This window comes from Clavelina lepadiformis, chromosome 4 (genome assembly GCF_947623445.1).
Source record: "Clavelina lepadiformis chromosome 4, kaClaLepa1.1, whole genome shotgun sequence".
NCBI lineage: Eukaryota > Metazoa > Chordata > Ascidiacea > Aplousobranchia > Clavelinidae > Clavelina > Clavelina lepadiformis.
Window position 1 is genome coordinate 16,552,711 of NC_135243.1, and position 27,756 is coordinate 16,580,466.

The 27,756-nt window shown below is 34.1% G+C and overlaps 4 protein-coding genes and 1 long non-coding RNA gene across 7 annotated transcripts; 3 read left to right on the forward strand and 2 right to left on the reverse strand.

Moving 5' to 3' along the window:
* The first annotated feature begins 1,218 nt into the window (after positions 1-1,218).
* LOC143453552 (beta-1,4-glucuronyltransferase 1-like) lies at positions 1,219-3,758 on the forward strand. Of its 2 annotated transcripts, none has more exons than XM_076954936.1 (5): positions 1,219-2,252; positions 2,531-2,681; positions 2,789-2,929; positions 3,052-3,161; positions 3,246-3,758. In XM_076954936.1, the coding sequence occupies exons 1-5, from the start codon at positions 1,363-1,365 to the stop codon at positions 3,292-3,294; spliced, it is 1,341 nt and encodes a 446-aa protein (XP_076811051.1). In that variant the 5' UTR covers positions 1,219-1,362; the 3' UTR covers positions 3,295-3,758. The 2 variants fall into 2 exon arrangements, with proteins under 2 accessions (XP_076811051.1, XP_076811052.1); XM_076954937.1 differs by having other exon boundaries at positions 3,249-3,758.
* A 309-nt stretch (positions 3,759-4,067) lies between these two features.
* On the reverse strand, positions 4,068-6,713 carry LOC143453555 (deubiquitinase OTUD6B-like). Its single transcript, XM_076954939.1, has 7 exons — positions 6,463-6,713; positions 6,118-6,242; positions 5,782-5,895; positions 5,567-5,704; positions 5,183-5,348; positions 4,879-5,047; positions 4,068-4,739 (listed from the first exon to the last, which is right to left on the reverse strand). The coding sequence occupies exons 1-7, from the start codon at positions 6,539-6,541 to the stop codon at positions 4,658-4,660; spliced, it is 873 nt and encodes a 290-aa protein (XP_076811054.1). The 5' UTR covers positions 6,542-6,713; the 3' UTR covers positions 4,068-4,657.
* Positions 6,714-7,177: 464 nt separating this feature from the next.
* LOC143453551 (phosphorylase b kinase regulatory subunit beta-like) lies at positions 7,178-17,825 on the forward strand. 2 transcript variants are annotated; one of them, XM_076954935.1, is made up of 21 exons: positions 7,178-7,314; positions 7,427-7,499; positions 8,761-8,880; positions 9,615-9,711; positions 10,959-11,188; positions 11,379-11,617; positions 12,212-12,336; positions 12,447-12,596; positions 12,708-12,913; positions 13,048-13,180; positions 13,415-13,626; positions 13,999-14,206; positions 14,550-14,656; positions 14,901-15,045; positions 15,134-15,312; positions 15,417-15,561; positions 15,794-15,944; positions 16,027-16,262; positions 16,650-16,758; positions 17,002-17,195; positions 17,267-17,825. In XM_076954935.1, the coding sequence occupies exons 4-21, from the start codon at positions 9,670-9,672 to the stop codon at positions 17,444-17,446; spliced, it is 2,991 nt and encodes a 996-aa protein (XP_076811050.1). In that variant the 5' UTR covers positions 7,178-7,314; positions 7,427-7,499; positions 8,761-8,880; positions 9,615-9,669; the 3' UTR covers positions 17,447-17,825. The 2 variants fall into 2 exon arrangements, with proteins under 2 accessions (XP_076811050.1, XP_076811049.1); XM_076954934.1 differs by having other exon boundaries at positions 7,201-7,499.
* A 66-nt stretch (positions 17,826-17,891) lies between these two features.
* Positions 17,892-22,447, reverse strand: LOC143453553 (uncharacterized). The gene is made up of 4 exons (XM_076954938.1): positions 21,587-22,447; positions 20,203-20,304; positions 19,654-19,853; positions 17,892-19,468 (listed from the first exon to the last, which is right to left on the reverse strand). The coding sequence occupies exons 1-4, from the start codon at positions 21,719-21,721 to the stop codon at positions 18,619-18,621; spliced, it is 1,287 nt and encodes a 428-aa protein (XP_076811053.1). The 5' UTR covers positions 21,722-22,447; the 3' UTR covers positions 17,892-18,618.
* Positions 22,448-23,454: 1,007 nt separating this feature from the next.
* LOC143453454 (uncharacterized) lies at positions 23,455-27,325 on the forward strand. The gene is made up of 3 exons (XR_013115197.1): positions 23,455-25,092; positions 25,568-25,682; positions 25,856-27,325. It is a non-coding gene; the product is annotated as an uncharacterized LOC143453454 (long non-coding RNA).
* The last annotated feature ends 431 nt before the right edge of the window (positions 27,326-27,756 follow it).

The following is a 27,756-nucleotide window of genomic DNA, read 5'->3' on the forward strand; positions in this document are numbered from 1 at the left end:
TGGCATCAACAGTGCAGAGGCCAACAAAAATTGGTTTGCATGACGAAGTCGGTGGCCACCCCAAAAAGGGAAAATTTGAGAAAAAACTCCCTGCTGTAGCTGAAAAGGGAATGTATTCGAATAATGTAAACAAGTGCAGTAATACTTTCAAAGATAGCCTCCATTTTCACTTAAGAAAAAAAGAAACGAATTTGCCGAAGATTGTGTTAAAGACCGCCGGTAATGTAAAAATTAGGTGTGATATACAGTCTGTTATGTCGAGTGTCTGTAAAGGAAATTTGCTACCATCTAAACCCGAACCGTTTTGGACACCATTTCGATACCAAAGTGCAGCCAGGGCACTAAAGAAAAATAAATATGAAAATGCGGCTAATTCTCCATCACATTTTAGTGTTAGTAGCGAGAAATCTAGACAGCATCCTTGGCAGAATAGTGATGAAACTTTGTACCGGCTTGAATCAGAAAAGAAGATTTCCCCTTTGTTGCCTCCGGTGTTGCGGCTTGGTGCGACATGGCCTGAGGTGAACGAAAAACGCAGATTGAAATTAAGTAAAAAGCCGTCATCTAACATGACTGCAATAACGCATGGTGCTTCGAAAGTAGGTTTCAATAGTAATTCAATTAATAAACTTGAGCGTTCTCGTATGAATCTTCCGCTGGTTGTTTACAATAAGTTGCCCAGATGATCGAGGTTAACAATCGTATCACTTTGAGTTCTGTATTTGTTACTGCTATTTTCTGAATGAATTAAAGATTTGTCGAGATCATTTACATCTTGTTTTTGTTGTGTGTTGCCAGCCTGTGCTATTTAAATGACGCTGTGTAAAACTTGTTTTACAGAATTGTTGCTCAAACTGGGCGGATCAATTACAGCAAGTGAATTGTTACCAAGCATGTCCTACTGTTTGTATGATATTTTTAGAAAGACTTATTTCAAATCAAATTCTGAAATTTATCGTGTAATTTTTTACTTTCGTCTCGTGTTGACTGTATTGTAACTTTACGTAGCAAAATAGCCTGACTTGATTAACAAAAACAAGATATTTATCGCTGTTTCTTTTCTATACCTTGATCCCAAAAACCTTTTACATTAAACAAACTGCACTAAGCTTTGAATCTTTGTCCTTGTTTCGTTTTAAGGATCGGCCAATTTGTGGAATTTCAAACAAATGTTACTTCCTAAAGAAATGGTGTTGATGAGAACCGCATGGTGGGACACAATAGCAATCACGACCAAGTAGTAACCGAGTGACAGAAACGATCCTGTTTGCCAAAGTAGCAAACAAGTCAAGTCACAAATAGAAGTTGGACAGGCAGTTGCATTCGATAAAGAAGCAGTTGGATTCTACATTATCATTCTCGATGTCATATGTTGGCCAGAAATACTTTCTGACTATAGTCGCGTGGGGAATGATAGAAATAGCGTCACTTATTACGCATGAATCTTTAAGTAGAGCTACTTTTAGACTGCAAAACGATATTTTGCAAAAAATTATCCGACATTCAATAACTTGGAAGGAATACAGAGTTATTCTAAATTTCAGTTTTATGGAAATGGAAGAAAGTGGCAGCGATACTTTGTCCGCGCAACTTGCGTCTGACGTGACATTAGTGACGCAATGTTCAGTAAATAATCTCCATCATATTATTGAATCATTGCAACGATGGTCAGGCCCAATATCGATTGCTGTGTTTGCTCCTGGAGATCACATATCGCATGCTGTAATGGGATCTTTCTTTATCAAACGCTGTTTCCCCGAAAGAAACATTTCTTTTCAGATAGTTTACCCAGTAGACAACCTACCCAAATTTAAAGCTGAGTCTTTGCGTATTTGGCACAATTACTATTACAGCGATAAAAGAACTATACACTGCAAGCACTTGTTAGTTACGCTACAGGGCTTGAAAGGAAAAAATTATGCCCTGGGCGATATACCATATCCACACAACACTCTGAGAAACGTCGCCAAGAAGGCCGTCAAAACTCGGTACATGTTTTTGTTGGACGTGGACATTATGCCTTCTCGTAAGGTACGGGAAATATTTCTAAATCACCTTTATAATATGAAATCAAGAAAAGATGCGACTAATACAACGGTTCCACAAAATGTTGTATTTGTAACGCCAGCCTTTGAAATTGAAGAAAGTGTTTCCATTCCAACAACTAAGCAGGAATTGGCGTGGTTATATAAGAATGGTATGATAAGAGCCTTTCATGCAGAGACATGTCCAATGTGCCACAAACCCACCAGGTGAAACACAGTTCCAATACTGAATGTTGTCATTAGATTCATTTGTTTCTTCATTCCTTTCTTTAGGGTAAATTTCATTTTTTGTAGTAGTTTTGTACTTTTATGTTAGGTTACCTTCGAATGACGTTTCGTAACTGGTATGATACTTTTTGGGAACTGCACGTTATAACAAAAGAATTAAGTTATAGTATTTGTTTGAAATATATTGTTTAATTTCCATTACTATAGGATCATCTTAAAGGATTGCCATTTATAATGAAAACACCTTCGATCTCTAGGTATGAAGATTGGTTGGGCGTGTCAGACACAGAGGTAACTGCTTTTGAAGTTGAATGGTCGCAATCGTGGGAACCATTTTACATATCACACGTGAACGTTCCCGAACACGACGAGCGATTTAAGCAGTATGGCTATGACCGCATAAGCCAGGTAATGTTATTACAGTCATTTTGCTAGTCGAGTATTAACGACAGCAGACTGAAATACCTTATATTTTCCCAAATGTCAGTATATAGACGTATCGTTATTTTTGTCAGGTATGTGAACTTTATGTCTCGGGGCATTCCTTTGTACTTCTTGCAAATGCATTCGTCGTGCATAAAGGCCTGAAAAGCCGGGAAAAATTTCATTCTAAAAAAAATGAAGAAAACAGAAAGAATTGGATCCTTTACACCAAAGTAAACCTACTTAAGAACTGGCTTTTACATTTATTGAACCATTTTTCCTATATATTTCGTGTACTATGTATAGAAATTATTGACAATATATGAAAGCTGTTTTGTGCAAAAAATGTTGGCAGTTATTCAAGCCTGACTTGAAGTTGAAGTATCTTAATTCGACCAAAGAATGCGTTGAAACCAGTAAAAGAGAAGGAAAGTCAAGAGTCAACTTTAATCCTCACATGAAAAGGTAAATTACTGAGTGTTATTTCCATGTTTTATACAAATATAAATATTTATGTTTCAAACCTGAAAAAAAACTTGTTTTTTTCAGAAGTGCAAAAGTAATTTTCAAAGAAAAGCCAGCAGATCGGGACCTTTGATAACATTATTGTATCAAAACATCATAGTCAAAAACATGCACCGAAAGTATGAAGAAAGGAAAGAACCAGAGGTTTGTGATGGCCAAGGACGGAGACCCAACGAGATCTTTTTTTTTCGGAGTTCTATCAACCCATCAAGTTATTCGTTCAAAAATAAATACAACTAAATTTTTACAAGTTGTAAAGATTGCAACAGGCTACAAGTTCTCAAGTACGGGATCGAATGTTATTAAAAGGTGTCTAGAATTTAATAAAGTAGCCTCTTTGTTGTACAGTAATTAAAGCTGGTAAGAAGTATAAATTTCTTAAATCAAGTAACTTCATTTAGAAATACTGTTTATACAAATAGATATGTGAACAAATAATGAAAAAACAAGATAAAAAAATGTGGTGCATAAAGAAAACCGATTTCATGCCTGTTGCATCGGAACACACGCAAGTAACAAAATACAAGACATTCGGAATTGTCTTTTGAAATTAGCCGGCCTCCTATCCATTCTAGTATCCTTACGAAAATCATCGCTTTTACAAAAACTGAGTGCTTGTTTCTATACACAAGCCTTTTGTGGTTATTCGTTTTGCGTACTGTTATTTCTATCAGGAATGCAGACGAGATTGTAAAACTGAATAGTTTTTCCTACAGTCTGTCTTCAGTGTAAATACAGTAATTTTGAAGTCATCAATAGACTAGCGGTTTTTGCAAGTCTGAGAGACCTCTAAAAAGATGTTCTTAAGCCGCATATTTGCGTGCTTATGTCAAGCAAAGAAATAAGCGCTTTTAAAATAAATTTTAATTCAAAGTCCCTTGACAATCTTTTTTAGACTAACCACCAAAAAGTTGGGTCAACATGATCAAATAAAGATTAAACAAGGTTTTAAGTGAAACAGCAGCAGTACGTAGCAATGAACAATAAAATCATGCGATTATTTACATGTACGTTAACTAATGTGAAATAAATGATTCACTTTTTCTCGCTAGTATTGTTTTTCATGCATTCAATAAAAGCTATATTGAAGTCAACATTGTTCCATACCTGGGTCACCAGAAGTGTTCACTCTTGGTGATTAAAAGCTAGCAAGGTACTTTATTTCAAATATATTTCTAGTACAACCAATGTTGACTTAATGCCCAATACTGCTTTGACAAATAATTGTCTTAACATGTGTGAAGAAACTTAACAGGTCTATGCTGTCACCGAGATTAACAGGTCTACACTTGTCATCAACTAAAATACAGATATGTGAAAAATTGCAGCAATAATATATGTGAACTTACAACTTAAAGCCTAAAAGAGTTTGACGAGTGCTTAAATAAGTATTAAATTAGCAAACATCGGTTCAAAACTGGATAGTTAACAGAATATTATCTTATGACCTCATCTTGATTAACTTGTTCCACAGCTGCATTATAATGCTCTCCGAGACCCAGTTCGTGTCTGTGAAACCTGAAACCACAGACAGTTTTAAACAGAGAACGTGCGACGTGATAAAAAAATGGCATACCATACAAAATTACAGCAATTTAACGTTTATCCACTATATACCATTGAATTTTATACACACTATTTTGCCATATTTACTTACGTCAAGATAATAGGCTTTGAGGTATGTTCTTCTCCAAGTATTGTTACTGGTGTCGAGGATTGTATAACATGAATTGGAATATGGAGTACTTCAGAAAGAGCCAGGAGTTCAAGCTGACCTCCCCACGTAGCAGGTTCCTCAATTTCCAAACAATAATCTTCAAATTCATCTTCACACACCAGAGTGAGAATTTAAAAAAGTTTCAAGCAAAAACTAGCACTAGAGTATTATAGTTCACTTTACAGTAAAAATAATATTGGAGCCACATCATTTCAGATTTGAATCAAACACCATATCCACTCACCATCGCTTAACTTATCTCCTGTAGTTTTATTAGCCAGGAATGGTATGAAGTGGTCTTTATGTGATCTTATATGTGAAGCAGTTTTCTCTCGAAGTTCCTGAATAGATAGACTAACATCTAGTTGCACTTGTATTGCAGAATACATGCAGTTTCCATCAGGATTAATCTGTTTGAGAAAAAAGGTAATACTTTCAAGAAAAAATATATAAATACCAATAACGTAAACATGTCATGTATTCTAGCATGCTTTAAAGTTTAACATGGTAAGAATATAAAGAAAGTAAAAATTTACAGAAAAATTACTGATCCACTTTTAGTACTTTGTGGTAAAGATTAAAACAATAAATATTTAACACACTTTCAGCCAACAAACCAATTACTTACTGCTTTAATGACCAGACCCATTTCTTTCAACTTATTTTTTATTGAAGTTTCTTCTTTATACCTTTCTGTCTTACAATAATCAGCCTCTGCCTCATCAAGTCTTGCAGCTATTTCTTTAGCTTTTGCAGTTTTTTTCACCTAGTGATTTAAAATGGAGAATTACTTCCAGCAAGCATATAGAAGCCCTTTTAATATTAGCTTAGCACGCAACTTACTCGACGTTTTTGAGCTTTACTGATTCTTGCAGGCTGTTCTGATTTAGACTGTTCCGTTATGTTTGACTCCGCTAGTTGACAGGCAATTCCATCAACAGCATTGTTCTTTTCAAGCTACATTGAAAAAAGCACAGTCAATTGTATTTCAAATTTTTACTAAAAACTACCGCAACAAATTTTAGGAAAGATGCGGCTTTTAAGAATTTTACGCATATATACATTTTTGAGTTATGAGTATGAATGTTGTTTATAAATATGCATCTTTTAAATTTCTCTGTATATTTGAATTTTTTGTTTTACTTGTTAAGATTATTAAAAATCCAAAATGCTTCTTACTTCATAAAGTTCTTTTTCATGTTTCAACCTTAATTCATTTTGCAAAGCTTCAATTGTTTTTTTGGCTTCCTTTGCACGAGCTTTATTCCCGTTAGGTATAGATTTTTTTATTGCTTGAATTTTCGCTAAAAAATATAAATAACAATTTTGGCAAATTCTGTTACGACATGCAACCAGATAATACAAAATTTATACAATCAAGTTTGTGTCAGCAAACATGAAACATGTATAAATTAGAAAAAGGGGAAGTTCATGAACGATGGAACTAACTGCATACACAAATTTTAAATTGTATTAGACTTAAAACAACTTCAAAATATATAATTTAAATTATTTTTAACAAACCTTGAAACTCTTTCTTCTCCTTTCTTTGGTTTTCCAGTAGTTTTTCTTTCGGGTTAATGGATTCTTCAAGATCAGACATTTTCTGTTAATGGGACTTAATTTATTCTAAATTCAAAATTACAATCGTTTGTCATTTATACAAAAAACTAATTTGTTGGCAAAAAATCCATGGGCTTTGAGTTCGTCAAGTAAGTCATGTAAGCTTATCTTGTTCGCCTGAACCGCAGTTTTATCCTAAAATAGGAACATTTACACATTACACAAGTTCATGTACATTGCACGAAAAAAGCATAACTTCTGCAACTATATATAACTGATGGTCTGTCTATGCAAAATTATCCCGCAATAAAAAGCATTAAAACCACAAAATATACCCAATGAAGACAGTACAGCATTGAAACATGGTTTACTTTCTTACATACGGTAGGTTAATGTCCAATGGTAGGTAATTGAGTAATTACAAAAACCAATATCCTTGGCGAGAAAGAACTTTCAGGTTAGGGGATTCCTCGTAATAGATTGCTTTTTATTTGATTTTTTTTACCGTAATGGTCAGTGAACCAACTATCCGTCCTCATAAGAAATCTCTGTACATAAAAAATATAAAGAGTATAGCAAAAAAAACATACAAATACATAAAGCTTGAAGAATTATACTCACAATAAAAAATAACTAAAATATCATTCTTTAAATTATTCTTCGGATTATTCTACTTGTAATAATGCTTCGGTGACTACAATTTCAACATGAAGAAAAAAGGAACGGTGATGCATTGTGTTTATCAGCATACATTGCAGTAGGCTTGGCTTGGAGCGAAGCGTACCAAAGAGAAAACCTGCAGTTTGCAAGAATGTAATAATTAAGTGTTCCTACATCTGTTTCTTGAAATCGTCGTAATTAATACAGGCTTGACAAATAACAACAATGTTTTTTGAAAGCGTTGATGAAAGTTCTGCTTCTGCAGATGGCAGCAGCGAAAGCAATTTGTATGATGAAACTCAGAAAAAGTTGGATGAATACTATGTAGCATTAAAAAGGTACCCTCAAATTCAATTTTTTGCTAGCTTGTATTTTCCATGCATAAGAATTTTTGAAATTAAAGATTTTTTGTCTGTGCATGTCTTTGTTTATCTTATAAGCTTATCTTTGCATGAAACGGGCGTAACGTTGCAATTCTGTGCCAGGAAATTGGCACAGAAGTCAAATTTCTGTGCTGAAGAAATTTTATATGTCATACAAACTTTCCAGTAGGGCAGTGTTGGTCTTTGCATGATAACACCAAATTTAGAACAACTTAACAAGTGACTAGGGATGTGGAAATATGAAAAATCTCCAGCCGTTTTGGAAAGTTTACTTTCAGTGCACTGTATAAATATGCCAACAAATGTAATGCTAAATTTGCACCACACCAACGTCCATATATAGACCTTATACTATGGAATTTAGGGCAAAATGACAATTCTGTGCCAGAAAATTAGCGCCTAATCATCCTGAATTGTTCAAATTAATTCAAACTTTCCAGTAAGGAACTCTCTCTTATACTGTAGACTATATTAAGGTTATCCTCAGTATATATGTACATTTTTACCGCATAGGATACAGTGCTACACAATAAACATGCATAATTGCATATTTCATTTATTAACCGTTTTTCGTGCTTCTTGATCAATTATCTGTTACATGGTTTAGTACAGATTTTTCATATATTTCTCGTTTAGTAACTTTCACTTTTTGTTTTTTACCACAAAAGAAAAACTAACTATTACCAATGTTAAGTGTCAAAAACAACCACCAACCACAAAAATACCTGTGGAAATAACTAAGTGTACAGTGATTGACAGCAATCTTTACAGAGCAATATAAATAGAATAAGTTGCTTTGAAAAGAATTCTCCGACAACAATATACCACATACATGTTGTTTATTTGCACAAAAACCTAATGTTCGGTAAATCTGGGAGTAAGCTCTAGTTCGTAAGAACACTTAACAATGGGGAGGTTTGTGTCCGATACATTCCTTAAATAACTTTGATTGTGAGGAGCCATTTTTGTTTACAAACTACATGAAGATACAAATATTTTAGCTTCGTGTATGTGTTAGCTTAACAACTTTCATTTAATCAACAAGTGCGGCACTGCCAGTCTTCTAATGTTCACAATTTATTAAAAACTTCTGTTGTTTGGGACATTTTGTATTATTTTAGGCTGCCGAAACAACGTCTTGAAACTTTTGAAATTGGAAGCTTAACCTTTGCCAGAATCATGGGATTAGTTAGCTAATTGTTTCTTGTTTGAATAGATTACTTTTGCCATGCCAAAGCTCTTCAACAGGATTGTTTTCATGTAATAGTGAAGCATATATACGAGACAGTGTCTACTGCAGTGCTGCTGTGTGGGCATTGGCCTTAGCATATCGCAGGTGTGTCTGTTAAAATTTAATATTTATTTGTTATATATCATACCTTGAGAGTTCTTCATGTATTTAACTTCCTAAGCATTTTTGTTTAATGAAATAATTTATGAAATGGATTTTTGTTTCTTTTGCTCCCATAGTTGCCGCTTTGCTTGTCACTATATTGTCGTTAGATCACGGATATTTCATGGATAATGTTCAGATTACACTGAATTAATTATTATTATTAGCATTAATATTTCAAAGAATTTTTAGGGTGTGTTATTATCTTTCCATGTTGTTTATGTATAAATGATATGGTTTTATAACTGGCCTATTTTGCAAAGCAGTGTACTGAGATATAAAATTCATATAGATAGCTTATTGATTATTGCAGTGTGTGTTATTTTTATTATCATGTTTGCTAAACTTTCTTTGTATTTTTGTAACACTCCAATGGTTTAAATCAAGTTTGAAAGAAATTGTGCAAACAAATGAATACTTTTGAATAGGTTTTGTATGGGTAATCTGCCTGTGTAATAGCTTTAAACACTTATTTTGTGATTGGTTTAGTTATGTCATAGTTGGAATATGGTTAAAGTGAGGGGCAAGTCCAAAAAGAAGTTTGCCTAAAGTCAAAGGGTTGTTGTCAGTAAAGATACTCATTGGTTTAAGGCCAATTTATTTTTGGACTTGCCCTTCACTTCAAGAATTTTAGTTACTCAAGGTTGAATTCAAGAACAAACTGGATTTATTTACAGAGTAGATGATGACAAAGGAAGAACATACGAGTTGGAACATTCTGCAGTGAAATGCATGAGAGGGATCTTGTACTGCTATATGCGGCAAGCTGACAAGGTTTGAACACTTTTGAAGTTGACTACTACTCGTTTTACTGATACAGTAGTTCATCAATAGTTCAGAAAGGACATTAAAAATTTTAACATTAGTTAATTTGAAGCATTAATTATAAATACTTCTTTTAAATCATCTTTGGATGGTGAGTTACAATTTGAGTCATGTGTCTTATAACTTATATTGGAATTCTGTGTTTAGCTTACAGTGCTTTGCTTAGTCTGGGACAACTTGTGAGCAATAAATAAATTGTGACATTATGGTAAACAAACCTTAATAGAGCACCCTTGGGGATAGCAAAACCTGCTCTAATAAGCAGTTTCTCTAACGAAGGATTTAAGCAATTTTAACTACAAAAGTGACTGTATAAAAACAAAGCCACACAAGTTTCGTTATCAGAGTGTGTTTATTCTTATTGAATTTGTGGCAATCCAGCTCCTATTCAGTGTTCAGGAATAAAAGAATTTGCACAGTGCCATCATGTTCTGACAATAAGGACCACTTTTCGATTTAAACGCATGTTGCTACAAGTCAAACTGCTCTAAGTGACATCAAGCTTTGACAGCCAGTGACACTTTTCAACCACTTTTCATGCCAAACATATGTTAGCATCTGACACTTTGCTCTAATAAGTGTTGGTTTGCTCTACAAAGCGATTAATTTATAAGAGGAAAATCATTGTTTATTCTGAATCCACGAAAACTGCTTCAATAAATGGTTTGCTCTATAAAAGCAGGGTTTACTGTACATTGCAAAAATTGTTTTGACATTTTTTATGCTTAAATGTGTACAATGAAAATCAACTCGATTCATTTCGGAACTTTTCGATAACTTGAAGTGACTTCACTGTCACCGCTCTAAGTGAATCACCTATTATCGCCTAAATTGTTCATTGTAACTTCAACAATGTTGATCAACTTTAAGTTGATTCTTGTTGTTAAATAAAATAATACTACTTTTACAATAATATAAAACTACTAAATACTACTTGTATAATATTACTTTAAGGTCAAACAAGCTTTAATCTTTTATTCAAAAAGAATCTACTGTACTGCAAAAACACACTTTAACTGATGCCTTTATTATTGATCCCTTAGGAACATTTTTGTGGTAATTTGTCACCAATTTAATCGACAAATTCGAATATCTGGAACTGAAATAGTTTAAAATGTTTCATGTTTCTTTATCAAGGAGTTCAAGACCAATTGTTCTGGAAATCAAATTTATGACTAATATTTGCTTATCTTTAGGTGGAAACATTCAAGTCAACACAAAAAATGGACGCAGCTCTTCATAGCAAGTTTGACACCTGGTCTGGAGATGCCATATCACAACCCTATCACCATTTACAACTGGATGTGGTCGCTCTCTTTGTGTTGTATCTGGTTCAAATGACAGCGTCTGGTTTACAAATAGTCTTCAATACAGATGAAGTGGCTTTTGTTCAAAATTTGATTTATTATTTGGAAAGATCTTACCGGTAAGATACTATAACCCGAAAATGCTGATGGAAATGCAACTGCTTACTTTATTTTAGGAAATTTAAAGAAAAACTACAAAATTTTAAAAATTAGAGATACAATTAATAATTGAAATTAAACTCACTGATACTGCAATCTTGTGATGGCCTCATGCAAGTTATCTGAAGCTGAATGGTTTTGAATTTTAAGAGTACCAGATTTTGGAATGTGGGAGCGAGGAAGTAAATACAACAATGGAAGCTGTGAATTACATTCTAGTTCAATTGGAGCTGCAAAAGCAGCTTTAGAGTCAGCAAATGGATTTAACTTGTTTGGAACTAAAAAAGGCGCCCCCTGGTCTGTATTATGGGTTGATATCGATGCCCACAACAGAAACAGAACAGTCATGGATTCACTCTTGCCCAGAGAATCAAATTCTAAAAGTGCAGGTAGGCTGTGGTGTGATGTTGCTGTATACCTAGGTAAAATGATGCTAATTTTTAATTTGCGACATCACCAGGAAGTCTGTAAAGTGGCACATGTCAATGCCAATTGGCACTGCGTTGTAATGTCCTTGAGCAAGGCCTTAACGATGCTTGCACCTGTTCAGTGGTCTTGGTGAACAGTTTCAAATTTGGGCAATACAATATAAAAAATAAAAAATTTGTAAGTCAGTTGGAACTGCCCAAAGGCTAATGTGGTAACTGGGGCTTGGGTGATAAAAGAATTAACGCCTCATCAATCAACGAGTTTAAGTCATCCAAAGACTTTCCTCAGCTCGAGGATAAAGATTATTATCATAGCATACCCCATACCATGCCAGTCCACCATTTTTTTATGTCACTGGAAGCATCTTTTTTTAATTACTAAGCAACAGATTACTGATAGCATCAGTTCCAATATATTGTGTAGCAATAATTTCTGGTAAGTAAAGGTATTACTAGTTATATGTATTATGTCGTATAATTTATGAACACCAAGTTGTTCAGGCTTTACATTTGTAAATCTTTTCGTTTTATGACAGTTTCATTTCTTTTGTGCAGATTCTGCCCTAATCCCAACTGTATCTTTTCCTTTTTTTGCTGTTGATAAAGAAAGTCTGAGACTGGCCACATTGCAAAAAATTATTTCAAAGTTGGAAGGCCGCTATGGCATGAAACGTTTCAAGGTTTAAGTTATTTATTATACTTGATAAAGACATATTTAAGGTACTTATTAACAGAACAACTGTGTTAACTTTGTAATTTTTCATACAAAACATTTCTTATGCAAATGCAGGGAGATGGGTACATGACTGCAGATGAGGACAGGAGTCGACAACATTACCAGCCAGCTGAGATCAAAATGTTTAATGAGATTGAGTGTGAATGGCCAATATTTTTTGTTTATTTGATAATTGATGGCATCATAAATGACAATCAAAAACAGGTTTGCGTTAAGGGCAGAGTTTTTTTAACTTTCAACTTCAAGTAATTTTGAGTTATAAAATTCATTTTTGTTGATGTTATTTGTGAGTGAAACACATTTCGACTGTTTTAGGTGAACGAATATTCGGAAAAATTGAAGCCTTTATTAGTTGAAAGACACAACAATCTCAAAATCCTTCCTCGTTTCTATTATGTATCAAAAGAAAATTTGGAAATGGAACGATCTGCACCAGGAAGTATGGAAAGGGAATCCAGTTTTACTCTTTTTGAAGAACCTCCTGTGTTTCTTTGGGGTCAAGCTGTATTTACCATTTGCAAGTAAGTGCTGTGTCTAGTGTCTGATTTTAAATTTATTTTCATTTTCAGTGTTTTAACTAATCATGGCAATACAGCATATTTGAATATATTTTGTTAAGTGACAGAAAGTTATCCATCATTTATATCTTTGCTAGCTTGTTGACAGATGGCTTAATAACAGCACATGACCTTGATCCAATTAAAAGATATCTTCCCATGGTTGAAAGGCATAAAGTGAGCATGAGGTATTCAACGTTTTCTGGGGTCGTCAGTGACACTATAATACAAGTATGTAATAAGTGAACTCAGTTGACATACAGTTATCTCATTTGCCAGCACTACAATAAACCAATTTTTCAAATCTTAATGAAATGCATGATATTAAGACAAGTTTTTTATTAGCATTCTGCTTTAAAACTAACTTTAAAACAAAAAAATTTAAAACAACTGAGTCACTACTGGTACTCATAAGCAAGAAAAAAGGAAATTTTCCCTTTTAAAATGGTGCACTAAAAATTTCAGGTTTCCTTGATCGCTGAGAGTAAACATCTTCAAACCATATTATCAACATATGGCTTCGCAACACAAACTCCCCAGCAGGTTGAACCAATAGAAATATGGCCTTCACAGGAACTGCTTAAAGTTTATCTTCATCTTGGGGCAAATGATAAATTAGGTTTGTCTGGTAGACCAAAACGTCCAATAGGAGCATTGGGAACTTGTAAAATTTACAGGTGCACAGAGCATTTTTGAAATGTTACTGATATATAATATTTAACTTGATATATTTCAGATACAGCATTAGTTTTGTATAGCTGTAACAATGCAAAACTCCACCACATACTTGTAAATGTTTTATCGGCTTCAAATAATTCAAATTTTAATTATTTAAAGCTATTCAATGATTTTTTTTCAGTATTGAGTTAACAGGCTTTTTTTCAGGCAAATGTTTTCTGTAACTTACTCTGAGTTTTTTAGCAAATACAATTGACTTGTTGAAACCTTGGAAACATTAACTGAACACAATGAATATTGTTTGCTTATCTGTTTCAAATTTACTTCGATTGTACAGAATAATGTTTATCGTTGTGCTTACGTTTTTACAGTGTTCATGGCCGCACTGTAGTATGTTATCCTCTAATGTTTGATATCGGGGACTTTTACATGGCATTTGACACCCAAACTTTAATCGATGAATTACAACATTCTCTGCAGTTTGTGAGCAGTTATTGGCGAATGCCAATGAGGCCCTTGTTTATTTTTCTACTTAGAGAAGATGTTATTGAAGAAAATCGACGGGGTCCTATGTTAGAGGTAGATGAACCTTAAAACTTACATTTCTGAAATACACCAGTTGTATGTGTCAGACACTAAAGATTATTATTACTTTCTCAATCTCTCAAAGTTTCTATCACTTCAGTGTACTGTTTACAAGCTACATGGGTTGTTAGGTAAACGACCTTGGAAAAAGTACTGTTTGTTTCCGCTGTAATAATCCTGAATATTTCTTCATTGTAATAAAAGTTGAATTTAATATTTTGGCAATTTTCTATTAGTAACATATGAATGTGTATGCTCAACTTCGTAAACCATTTATTTTTACTATCAATAGTGATTCTAACATTATTTTATTCGATATCAACATATTTTACTTCAGGTACTCAGTGCATTTAAGAAAGGTGTATGGGAGGGGATAAAGGTATGTCTTGGAAGGGTGCAATCGTTTATTGGATCGTCTGTGGTTGAAAATCTCGAATTCGCTAGGTTTGGATCAATGTACCGAATTAAAATCTGAGCACATAATTCTTTTAATTATTGTATAGTTAATTATTATGCAATATCAATATACATAATTTTGTAGCTATAATGTAAAACAGCAATAAAGCAATACGATCATACTTGTCTGCTTGTTGGTATGCTTTTAATACTTAAGGTTCATTTTATTTGCATAAATAACATGTACTCAATTTAATATAACATTTTATTTGCATAAATAACATGTACACAGGCAAGATAACCTTTGTACAATGGAACAAGACATAATACAACCATTTACTGGCAAGGATTCATCTTTTGATGGAGAAGTTTGCATATTGAAACGAACTGCAAGTTCTTTTTCAAATCTTACACAAATATCTGAGGATTTTGATGAGGTCAGTAACATGATTGTATTTTTATATCCTCTAAACATGTATGGTATATTAGCATACATTAATTCTGAGATTGATGGTGATCTTTAAGGAGTTGCAAAGAGCAAATGCATTTCGCTCACGATCAACAGACGACATAGTTGCACACTTGCGTGATTTCCATTCTGGTGCTTCCCTTGCTCTTTTGTTTGGTGAGCTTAGCAAAAGAGAGGGTTTACACTTTGATACTGGAAATGGAACTTGCTATGATCGCCTTAACAAACTATGCAGGTTAGTTTTGATCTCGGGTTAAAAATGAACTGTGTGCTCTTTTTACTTTGTATAAGCTTGGTGATTGGCTTTTCATACAGTAGTCATACTTGAATCTGTTATAGGAAAGCTGCTCAGCAAAAGCTTTGGAGTTTGGTTCGTTATTCAGCCAGCTTATGTCACAAGGTAGTTGACAGTCTAGCCCCATCAATTACTTCTGTGTTAGTCCATGACAAGCACGTCACGCTTGGTGTGTTTGGACATGAAGAAGTGAGCATTTTTTAAACGCGTTTAAATATTCATACACCAAAAAGCTAATCTATAAGATATCTTTAATTACTTATTTTACTAATCCAAGCTAACACACGTACCTCTTAAGCTATGAGTTTAACGTTGTATGTTCCCAATAAAATATCTGGTATACGTATTTACAGGTATATCCTTTAGCATTTTAACTTGTGAGTTCAATTTTTGTAATGGAAAATTTTCCTGCACTTTACAGGTAGTCATTAGCAACCCTCTTCCTCCATCCACAATCAAGGATATTCTATACACACTGTGCACTCCTCATGATGAACGCGATGCTTGCCTTCAGCAGGAACTTGTTTTACATGTTGGAGCTGCAATTAACAAACAGCCTAAATTATTTCATGGTTAGATACAACCTAAGAGATCCAACTCTGCAACAAGAAACACTTAACACGAAGCATTTTAACCAACCTTACTTTGTTAAAGGTATGCTCCAAGTCAGGATCGGATGGCTAGCTCATGCTATGCGACTTTTGTTAAAGCACCGCAATGTGCATTATGGTAGTTATGATGCAGATGATGGTGGAGAAGTCCAAAGTGAAGATATTCATGATCTTTCTCCAAGTGCAATTAAGTGTCTTCTTCACGATGTACTTACCGTGGAAAAACACTCAGATTTAACCTGGCTCCAGAAGAAACAAATTGCTGGAGCTTTGAATAAAGTATTTACATTTTACTTATGACATATGTATTACATAGTTATATGTAACTAAATATTTGACTCGAGTCACATTTTCGAATGATTTGACTTAACTTACTTGTCAAAAATGAACCAGTTTAACCAGGATAACCATAACAGCATAAGTGTTTGACAGAAACAAAGGAATGTTTTCATAACAAACTATACTTCATGAAAAAAATAGAAATCAAGCTAAAGTTAGATGCCTTGACAAATTTTACCTGACATAGCACATAGGGTGACATCAGCAAATTTTGTACAGTTAATTGAGTTGAGTTCACAAATATTTTGAGTTTAGTTAACAGAAATATTTACAATTACATGTTACAAGTTTGGTGCCAGCTAATTAGAAAGTTACTCCTATGTTCAGGCACCGTATGACTTCTATAGCAAAGTATGGCTAATCTTAGAACGAAGCCCAGAAGGTTTTGTCATAAACGGTCATCATTTGCCCCAGCAACCTACATTATCTGATATGGGTAGGTAAACTGGTTTTACTAAAAACATTTCTTAATATGTTTTAATATTGTACGATGTAACATGGAGAATTCCTTCCACCTACTGTAATGAAAAAAACTCTTAAAAAAAGTCTGGTTTTGGTTTATTAATAAGATATATAATAGCAGTTTGTTTCCCTCATCCTAAAAAGTAAGCACCATTGGTAGGACGTTATCATAAGAATTTCAGCAGTCTAACGAAGATTGTCATCTTTTAACTAACAGGTAAAAACGAAGTAGCATGGTGGAAGAAAGTTGAAGCGATGTTCAAAGGTTTGCACAGACCTGAGTTCCGACATTTAATTGTTGAAATGCTCATGGTGACTGCTGTGGTTTTGGAAAGAAATCCGGAGTTTTCCTTTCAAACTTGTACTGATATTGATGCAGTTGTACGTTCTGCCATTGAATCGTACAAAACGGTATGTATCAGTTTAACATGGTGCAAGAGAAATATCAGCTGAATATAAGTGTAATGTACTTCATTGTTTAGGATAACCAATTTCAAGAACATATATCTTCATCGGCTGATGATGAGGTCAACGATGACATAGGTCTCTTTTGTAACCTTCCTCCTGAAACCTCAGTTAGGTTTATGATGCAGAGTGTCATGAAGTGCCTGCTCGGAGGTTCAATAAAATTTACCACCGATGAAACCTGTTCGGTTAGCTAGTCAACAAGCTTCAAACTGAATTGTATTTTCTCTACTGCATGCACATTTCCTTGTCTTTTTGAAAGACATCCCCTGATATTCATTGCTGGTATATTGGATGGCGATAAATAAATACCTTGCTAGGCTTGCTTCTAAGCACTGTTGTAAAAGTAAAAACTTAAAGAAATGAAATAACGATTTTCCCCTTTGTTGTTTATTGTTGTTTACACATGTCAAACTTTATCCTCATTTGCCTTTACAGTATATGAAATGTACGAGCTGCCTCATTCAACACTTCCATTAGCTGTAAGCTTTGTAAAAAATGCAGTGTTACTGTTGTTGAATTTCTGAAATAATAAAAACAAGTGCGCATGAATAACCAGCATACCAAAACGACTTATAAAACGTGATGAACAGAGCTGCTTTATTTAACTGGGTTACTCAGATTTACTCCCCAGTACTTAGATGTCCTGTACTTATTCCATATTCCAATTCAAACTGCAAAATCAGTACTTGAAAATTGAACTGCTCTTTCAGTAGTATTGACGTCTTGTCCTGTCACCAATAACATTTTATTGTTGACAGAAATTTAGCACCGGTACTGTACCACATTTGAAGAACACGTAAAAATAAACGTACATGATCAAAATTAGATATTTATTACAGTACACTGTCATTAAAGTGAATTTACCTACATACAAAAGATTGTACAATATCCACCAACCCTAACAGACGAAAGTTAACAAATATTTTCAATATAACGTTCCACCTATACAATGTACAACAAAATCAACAATCCTGTGCACACATACACTCAAGCCTGAGGTCTGTTTCGGATACAGTGCAAAGAAAAATATTCATGTAAGACAAGGATTGGGCTTTTGGGTTATTTAAAAAGAAACTGGTGAGAATAATGTGAAGTAACAAACCACGGGCCTTTGACAAAATCTGTGATGCAGTAGTAGGGATTTGGACAGATGTGTAAAACAATTAGTGTAGTGATAGCAGACAAAGTATACAATGTAATCAGCCAATCGCCATGCTTAATTACAAACTTTGATTTACTCTTTGCCAGTCCTTGCTCTGGTACTGTGATTTATCTAACTGATATCAATGGAGGATACAATGAATTTTAAGTTTTGAAAAACAATTGCATATTTGTATGAAAAATCATACAACACATTCACTTAAAACTAATCAGTTTTTGCATCTAGGATCTCTGCAAGAAGATCAGTATCTGGTGTTTGTGTATATGAATGAGCCAATTCACCATCAGACCATGGTGAAAACAAGAAGTCAGTTTGTGTTTCAGTATTGTTCAATAAAATATCTAAGGTTGACATTTCAGCATCACACATGGTGAGGGTTGGTAGTATGTTGTCTTGTTGGACGGTCTGTGTTTCAACGTTTGAAAGGTTTATCTGCAGATCAGTTTGTGTTTCAATGTGTGTAAAAACACTTGAGGCATCTTGTTCTTGAAAACCGAGATCACTAATATGTGTTCTGTTAACAGCAAGTTGGTGGTTATTTTTGCTATGGTGAAGTGAAGAGTCTGTTACATCTGAAATAGGATGATCGACGTTATACGTTTGAGTTGCTGTTGATTCTAGCATCATCCTCTCAACATCCTGGATACTGAACCAGGACAAGTCGTCACCCGCTTGCTCCGTTTGAGTAAGTATATTCCGATGATCATTGGAACTTATTAAGCCTTGATTTTGTTTGTCAGTTATCAGAACAAGTTCCTTTTGGACATTATCATTTTCAATAAGACCTGAGGAACATTGCACACCAATTGTCCTAGTTTCAGGAACTAGTTTGATCACTTGAGACCTACTGCTCGGCTTAACCAGAACAAGTGTTCCATTGGGCTGGTCAGCTTTGAAAGAAGTTACAATGATTCTACGAGACTTTGGTGCAAGCACAGGTCGATTTTTCTTCCATATCTTTGGTAATTCAGGCTTCATTGCCATGGGTACCTGGTATTTGAGACTTTGTGATTTTACTCTCTTTACCAGTTTATGTTTTGGTTCAAGGATGAATCTGTATGATGAAATACAATATATAAGTTCACACAGTTTAAGCAGAGTTACAAAAACCATCTATTTTCACTTTATGTTTTATCTAAAATAATAAAATGGAACTTTACTTTACAATTCAACTGGGACAACATTTAATACCACACATGATACCGTGTATATATATATAACTGATAAATGCGCATGTACTTCAATGACTCCGGTAGTTTATGATTTTGCCTCTTGATATGATCTTGAAGGCCTCTTTTTGTTGTGTATGCAACATTACACGAGCAAACATATTTTATTCCACAATCCTTTTCATGAATGTTACGTCTGTGTTTTGACCTGAATTTTTTTTCACATTGCCCACATTTGAAATTCTCTAATCCATGAACCAATTTGTAATGCTATAAAAGTATTGCATGTAACATTTACTAGCAAAAATAAATCAGCTTTGTAAAGCTTCAAACATTAAAAAGACCTCTTGCATAACTTTTCTGCTTTTATCAGAAGTTTAAATATTATTTTTAAGTATCAAACAGTTCGAAAAAATTGGCAAAAAGTAAAACATAAGTAAAAACATTAAAATTCTTACAAAAATAAAAAGCGGTTGTATCTAGCTATTTTATTTAAGTTATAGATCTACTTTGTATTGCACCAACATTTCTATGAATGTAACGTGTAGGTGTAACTTATATGTATGACACTGGACAATACAATGAAAGATAAAATATTATGCAACAAAGACACACTAACCTGCTTAATTCCTTTTAGTGTAAAAAACGGTTCGTCTGAGTCAAATCCATGTATACATTCTTTCACTGGACAAAAATAAACTCTTTGAAGAGTGGCACCCTCCTGTAAACGATGTTTAAAATCATTTTTTATTTCTTTTTTTCAAAAAGGTATTTATGTTATATTGCATTCGACCTATTTAACCCATAAAAACTTAAGGATAACGTTACTACCTATATATATAATATGCATGTGAAGCAGAGCTGCTTTACTCAAGTAAAGTACTTGAAATGAGTACTACTCAAGTCTTGTGTCAGTAGTTGCTTCCTTTGTATTGTCATAATCTGATTAACAGTTTTTAAATGGTAAAAGCAATTTTTTTTACATTTAAAAAGAAAGGAGTCTGCAAATGTATTTGAAATATAAATGCATTTGCTCCCAGGCATTAGAAAAGGTTCAGATGCATGGCAGTAGACGACTTTAGATGATGTCAAGATGTGTGAGAAACCATACCAATTTAACCAAAGTGGCTCAGCTAGTAATTAAGAATTTTCAAACCTGTAATTAGTTGCATTGACACCCCATAGTGAAAAATGTGGCATCTGCACACACAAGATTCATTAACGTGGATGTTGACCTTTTTTTATCTTCATGCCAATTTATAACAAGCAAGAAAAAGTTGATTGTTTGAATAACAACTTATAAAAAATGAACCAAGAATCGAAGCTTTAAGTTCACTGTTACGCTAAAGTGCTTTTGCATGCACAGTTTATCATCTAAAACTACCATGCTTCCAATTGGGTTGACAACTGGAGCAGAACTGAACTGATCTTAACAGTTACACAAAACATTAGCAATACAGAACATATATAGATCATCTCTTTCATGTTTTGTCAATGATGCAGAAATGTAAATGATTAAGAAGCAGCATTATATTTATTAAGAAGTTTTAGTTAAAAGTTATTTTATTAAATGGTGCAATGGTACATGCAAGGGTAGACTTTGGAAGATGCATACATTAAATTATGTTTGTAAAAACATGAACATCAATTATGAAACTCATATTGGTTTGTAATTTCATGAATATGTTTTGATTATAATTCAATCCTATTATCAACATTTTTTTTCATGTTCAAATCAATGGCATAATTTGGTTTATTTAAACAGCATAAAATCAATTTATTGGTCATACTACTAGATTAGAAGTAACCTCAGAGTTTATATAATGATTTATACTTAATACACTTTTAACAATGATAGAGATCTGATGGTCCATTGAGGAAAATTTAACAAGTTACATAAATTTAACAAAAAAACGACATGAACGTACAGACGTAGCAATATTAAAAAACTAGCCCTATCCAAGTTTAACACAAATAATGGTCTAATATGTGATACAACTTACTGTTTTGTGAGATTTTGACATGTGCATATGTAATGCAGGTGAGCCTTTAAACTTCCTACTGCATATGGCGCATTCTTCAATGGCAGTTGAAGCAGGTTCACTCAGTTCAGAAACAGATGGAAATATCTTTATCATTTTTGCACTTCACAACTTACTTTGCCTTACAACTTTCACATCATCTACACAAACTGGAACATTCTATTGCTAGCCTACGTCAAAAAAACAACTGTGCCTGTTTATGCCTTGCGCAAAACTGCATAAGCCAACACAGAATGTGAAAGTTGTGGGGATAAGCAAGATAAGCATTTTTCAAGATCAAATCACTTCTTGATTGTGGGTTTTCCCCTTGTTGTTTCCTGGTTTATCGGCCATTGAAGAAATTCTTTCTCGTCGCTAGTTGACGCTCTTATATTTGCAGTTGAAAACGAAAATTGTAATGCCTTAGTAAGTTAGTAGGCTACTATCTACCTTGGTTCTTGCCGGTTTACATATTTGACTTTGTTTATTGCTCCAATCACGCTGTTCTGCTGTGCTGGCCAAGTTTCCTTTTTCTTCAAGAAAGTCCACTCATGATTCCAAAATGTCCTAGTGTAAGTAGGTCTTGTGTAACTGTGTGACGATTACGTCACGAGTCACGAGTTGTTTTCGAGATGTTTGGAATTTAATTTGGGATCTTGTAATTCAGTTGTTTACCAGACTTGAGTTTTCCCTAATGACGTCAGATAAATTTCCTCGATTGAACTAGTTTGCCACATATATATACTGTTGTAATGTTTACGATCTTCCCTTTTACCGTTTCACGTGTTACTGAGCGCGATGTAACATTCAGCAAGATTTGCCCAAAGGCAAAAGCCTTTGTGTTATAATTAGGGCCATTTTTATTTTGACCTAAAAAAAAAATTTTTTGACTTTATTTTTATCAAATTTTAACTTTATTTTGACCTAACGAAATTGCTTATTTGTAGAGGCCACAGTTCTTCCTCCAGTTACCCAAACATAATATTTTGTCGATTTCAGACCCAAACGTAATATTTTGTCGAAAAGTCAAGGTGTTATATTGATTATAAAAAGTGCGTCGTGTTCTTTGGCGATAGATTTAGGTACCTTGTTTTATTTTGTCCTTGTGAAAAGGGCACTTTGCCTCGATTTTCTCCGCATGGTAAATTCTAATAAACAGCAAATTAAACAGGGAATGCTTGTTGTTACTTCAATCCAGCTTGATGGTGTTTACTTTTCCTGTGGCCTTCAACAAAATACTTTTTATCGCACTTCACTATAACCTCGCAAAAATTGCACCTTAAATCACCCCCGGGAGTTGCAATTCATCAGAAAAATCTCGACAAATCTGTCTAACTTTTGCTGAAGACGATTTAGCTTGCTTAGGCATTTTTGTATTAAAGAATGTCAGTAGGCTATTCCTAAAATTCAAACTGTTAATCTTCGAAAAGACCACGTTTATGAAGAGGAAGTGTTTTGTAAGAGTTATTTAAATACGTAACAATGAATAAACAATGGACAATTTGCGATAAAAGTTACTGCTGATCCAAGTGGGCATCGTGACTTATTTCCTGCTTTTATGGGTTAATATGGTTTAATTGTGTCGCAGTTCCTAATTTACAATGCTTCCACGAGGATTTTTACAAGAATTACTCTCAAGAAACACAAAAACTTTGTAAAAAGCCATATTTTGACAAATTTTGACTTTATTGAAAATTTTGACTTTATTGTAAATTTTGACTTTATTTTGACCTATTAACTTCTTAGAAACAATCCCCTAGGTGCTGAAAACAACTTTATTCTATGATTCGTGGTCAGACGAGGTCCTTAAAAATTTTTGACTTTATTGACTTTTGCGGGCCCTAGTTATAATAAATAAAATGGGAACTTTATAATTTAGTAATTTGTATAGACAGAATCAAGCAACTAACAGCATTGTCACGCAATTTGAGAAATGAAAACTCATATCATCGAAGCAGAAGTAAAACAAGTTATCAACCAACTATCGTCCTCGCTCATATTCAAACAATTACCGCCAACATATGCGGTCTTTATGACAGATGAGTTTATTGTGTAATACTTCACAAGTAGTGCACAAGCGAACTAAAATTTGTCATAACTGACACGTTTTTTGTAAGAAAAAAATTCTCCACAAAAAACTGCAGAAACTTCTTCTAGAAAACCTAAGAAATTCTAGTACAATAGCTTGCCCTGTGTATAACGAGCTAATTTACAGTTTGGAACCTTTCTCGTTTGTTACTTGAGCAATCGGTTGTTTGTTGTATTGGTTATAAATTTGACAGCATGTATGAAATTGTATAAGATTATGTTCAAAACTTTGCTGCAAAGACCAATTCTTTACTTATACCTAAAGATACTGTACAAAATTTAGAAAAAAGTTGCTAAGTTAGTAATTGATTCCCTTAGATTTATTTACAAAAATACTCCCCAAAACTAATTGAAATCGATGTGAAGTGCGAAAAACTCTTTTGCTGTGTGTCTGCGCAATAGATTATTATTAGAAATTAGCAACGTTTACAGTGGAATTTCGTGATTAAAATAAAATAAGCACGATTGGATGGGCTTATATAACGTTGATAGCGTTTAAATAGGCATAAAAATTAATGTGCAATAAAAAATTCATCGAATTATTCATTCTACTTATTACCATATAAACTGAAACCCGAAATGACGTGAGTTCCATCACGTAAGTATCACAAACGCAGGTTTTCTTTTACATTTGAGAAAATCCCTACTACGAGCCATAACGATAAATTTTGTTCACATTCCATCTGTCATTTAAAACCTTTGTTCAACGAACTTGTTTAAAGAAAGCTTTTTGCACTCAGCACCTGATCGCGAAATGTTTGTCAGTTTTGCGCACGAATCAAGCGTTTTTCTGTGAGTAAACGTGTTTTACTCTTCATTACTCATGCAACTTATTCACTTATAGGATTTAGCATAAGCTATAGACATTGTGTTTCCAAATTTTTTCATCACTGGTAGACTAATAAGTAATCTCAAGTATGTCTTTATGTTGCATTAGCCTATATTTTATGTGGAAATAGATCGAAGGTGTTTTGTCCATTCACGAACTGTTTTGACCTAAAATCTTTGTTTCAAGAATCTTTTTCGAATGTATGTCATAAAATACTTCCATTCTAATATTGTACGTTATGGTAATGTTCTGCAAAGCCTGCCAAGTTTAAATGTTATTATTTAAATCGACCAGTCTTTCACGATGACCAGAATTTCACGCCTGTTAACTGCTACATGTTTCTGCGTCTTCCGACAACAAATATATAATTAGCTTATTCACTTAAAGTTACTTAAAGGCATGATCAATTTCATAAAGTCGTGATAGGTTATTCTGCAATCCTACAGCTATTGCCGAGGCACGCTATTGTTAATTGCATTTAACTTTGCAGCAATATTTTTTACAATTTGACAGCAGGAAAGTGGAAAGTACAACTTGAAAGTGGAAAGTTGAAACTTCCCCAATCATACAGGTAACTACAAACATCAGCCTAAAGCAGGGGCGGGCAACTTTTTTGGCCGGCGGGCCTGATATGAGAAAATAAACTACTTGACGGGCCGGATTCCTGAATCGATACATTAACCGTGTATTTATCCACCTATGCAAGGAATAAATCGTATTTAATGTAAACTTTAAGTTTTAAGCATAGAGACCAAAAACAGTATTTAATGAATTTATTAACAAATAATGTACTTCAATAGCTGCTGAAGTCAAAACTGAACTGCTAAACTGAACTGCTGAACTGTCTGCGGGCCGCCCAAAACCCCGTCGCGGGCCGGGTCCGGCCCGCGGGCCGTATGTTGCCCACCCCTGGCCTAAAGCTTTTATTAAACTTAATTTATTGACGACAAAAAACGGCATACAACAACTTTGTCGGTCGGGCACCAAATCCAGGCTAAACTGTATTTTTGTGTAATTCTGTGTATTTTTACAAGCTTATTCTACAGGGATTCAAACAGTGCTGGGTTTCATGACTAGGGGAGGGCAAAATGAGGTGCTCTTAAACGTGTTCAACAAACATGATACATTGCCTCAACGTGAAATGCTAAAATCGTCTAAAACGTACAACACATTTTACAATAAAAACAATAAAAGACGTTGACAATAAAATGACCTTTATATTGAAGTACCTTTAACGTAACCATGTAAATGTGATAAGTGTACATGTATTAGTTCAAACTTTAGTTACAAAAGAAAAAGTTGTTTTACGAGATTGCTTTTTGAATTTATTGCAGACTAAACTTTAAAGTTCATTGCAAACGATGGCTTCGTGTCAATGCAGCGAGCATCAAAGTAAACCATCGTATTACAGTAAGTATCAAAAATTGTGAAGTATAAGGAGTTTTTAATACATAGCAAAAACAGGATTCATAGCAATAAAATAGCAACTTAAATTAAATAAATTCTCACAAAAAGTTGTCATAGCTTTAAAAATAAAACAATACGATGCATCTATATTTCCAGTTATGAGATGTTTAAAGAAAGTAATTTCTATAAGTTTAACAAAAAATGTTTATTTCACTGTTAAGCCAAACCGCCATCTTTTATTTATTTTGGCCAGTATAAATTCATTGTAGAGTATTAGGGCCAAGAGAAAACCTGCCACTACTGCGCAGAATCATGGCACTTGGTAAAAGATTGCCCTCACAAAAGACGAAAACAAGAAGTGGTTAACGAATCGTGGGACAAGATTTCTGGAAATAGACGCAGTACAAGCCGAGTAACTTTCCGGAAATTAAATAGGGACGCAGAGCCAGAACTATAGTCATCTTCTAAGGAAATTTTTCAGGTCTGCCAAACTTGACTGATGCAAGAAGCACAAATCGCCATTCAACACCCAAGAATAGAAATCGTTTGGGCTATAAACATACAAACATAATATTGCTTGTGCTCAGGTGATGATCAGCGTACCGTTCAGCCTGTAGACAAATGAAGCTAATGCAAAATCAATATAAAAATAAACAAGCAAAGAATTGTAAAACTGAAGTTAATTTGCTGAATATCATATTATTGCTCAAGGTCTGGAGCATAGGAATTACAGAGCATAGGAACAATTTTTACCGACTAAATCGTGAAGAGCGTCACACAAAGCGTCTAAATGAGCTTTTGCTTCTGAGAGTTTATTCGCCACGGAATTTCTTTGTTCAGCAAATTTGTGAAATTTTCGATTTTTTGCCCTACAACTCAAAGAAAAGAAGTTGACAAACCGACAGAATATAGTACCCGGATCCATAGTTATCTAACCAGCAACATACAACTGTTTGCAAATAAGCGCTAAATCCAACGTTTTGTCCCAAGGAATATATGTGGTGCAATCGTTACTGACTACTGACTAGGAAAAGTGCATGCTTCTTTTGCGTAATTGAGTCGAATGAGCCTGTCACGTGTTGGAAGTATTGATGCCATCAAAATGATGTCATTGGCTTGTACAAGTACCCAATCAATGTTTACCTTTTTGACTGACATGCTTGCTTTATGATTAACCAACTTTACAAAGTGAACCGAGTGAAACGCAAAACAAGTTGAGCGGCAATAACAAATTTTCAAACATTTTTAACCTCACGCTATAGATAGCTTTTGCACCCGTTACTACACATTTTACTTTGCTCTGGTTTCAGTGCAGTGTGCAAAGCATCTGGTTTATTTCTTTTACTTTTCATATTGTGCTCAGTCAGAGAATAAAACATGAAACGCGTTGACGGCAAACAAAAAACTGTTCTGTTTGCTTTATTGGGAGTGGTGAATGCAATTTGTTATAACCTATAATGCGAAGCTTCCAGGGATAATTGATTGTGATTAAGCCGAGAGCTAACTATAGCAGGAAAGTTTTGCATATAGATGGTCCGAGGCTATGCTATAAAAGAAATATTTAGACAGTATATGAATTTGTACCATACAAAATTTGTTTCTTGGTTAATGTAGAGGGCCTCAAAACTTGACACCGGAAATTAAATTTTTTGATACTGTAAAAATGCAAGAAGGAAACAAGCAATTGAGTTGGAAAAACTTGCAAAGAAACTGCGTTTTACAACTTTCGAAAACTCTTGGTTGGTTACGAAATTCTGTTATCGTCTTCTATGAACACGTTTACACCAAATTTGAAATCAAAAATCTCTTATTGAACGCAAGTAAGTTT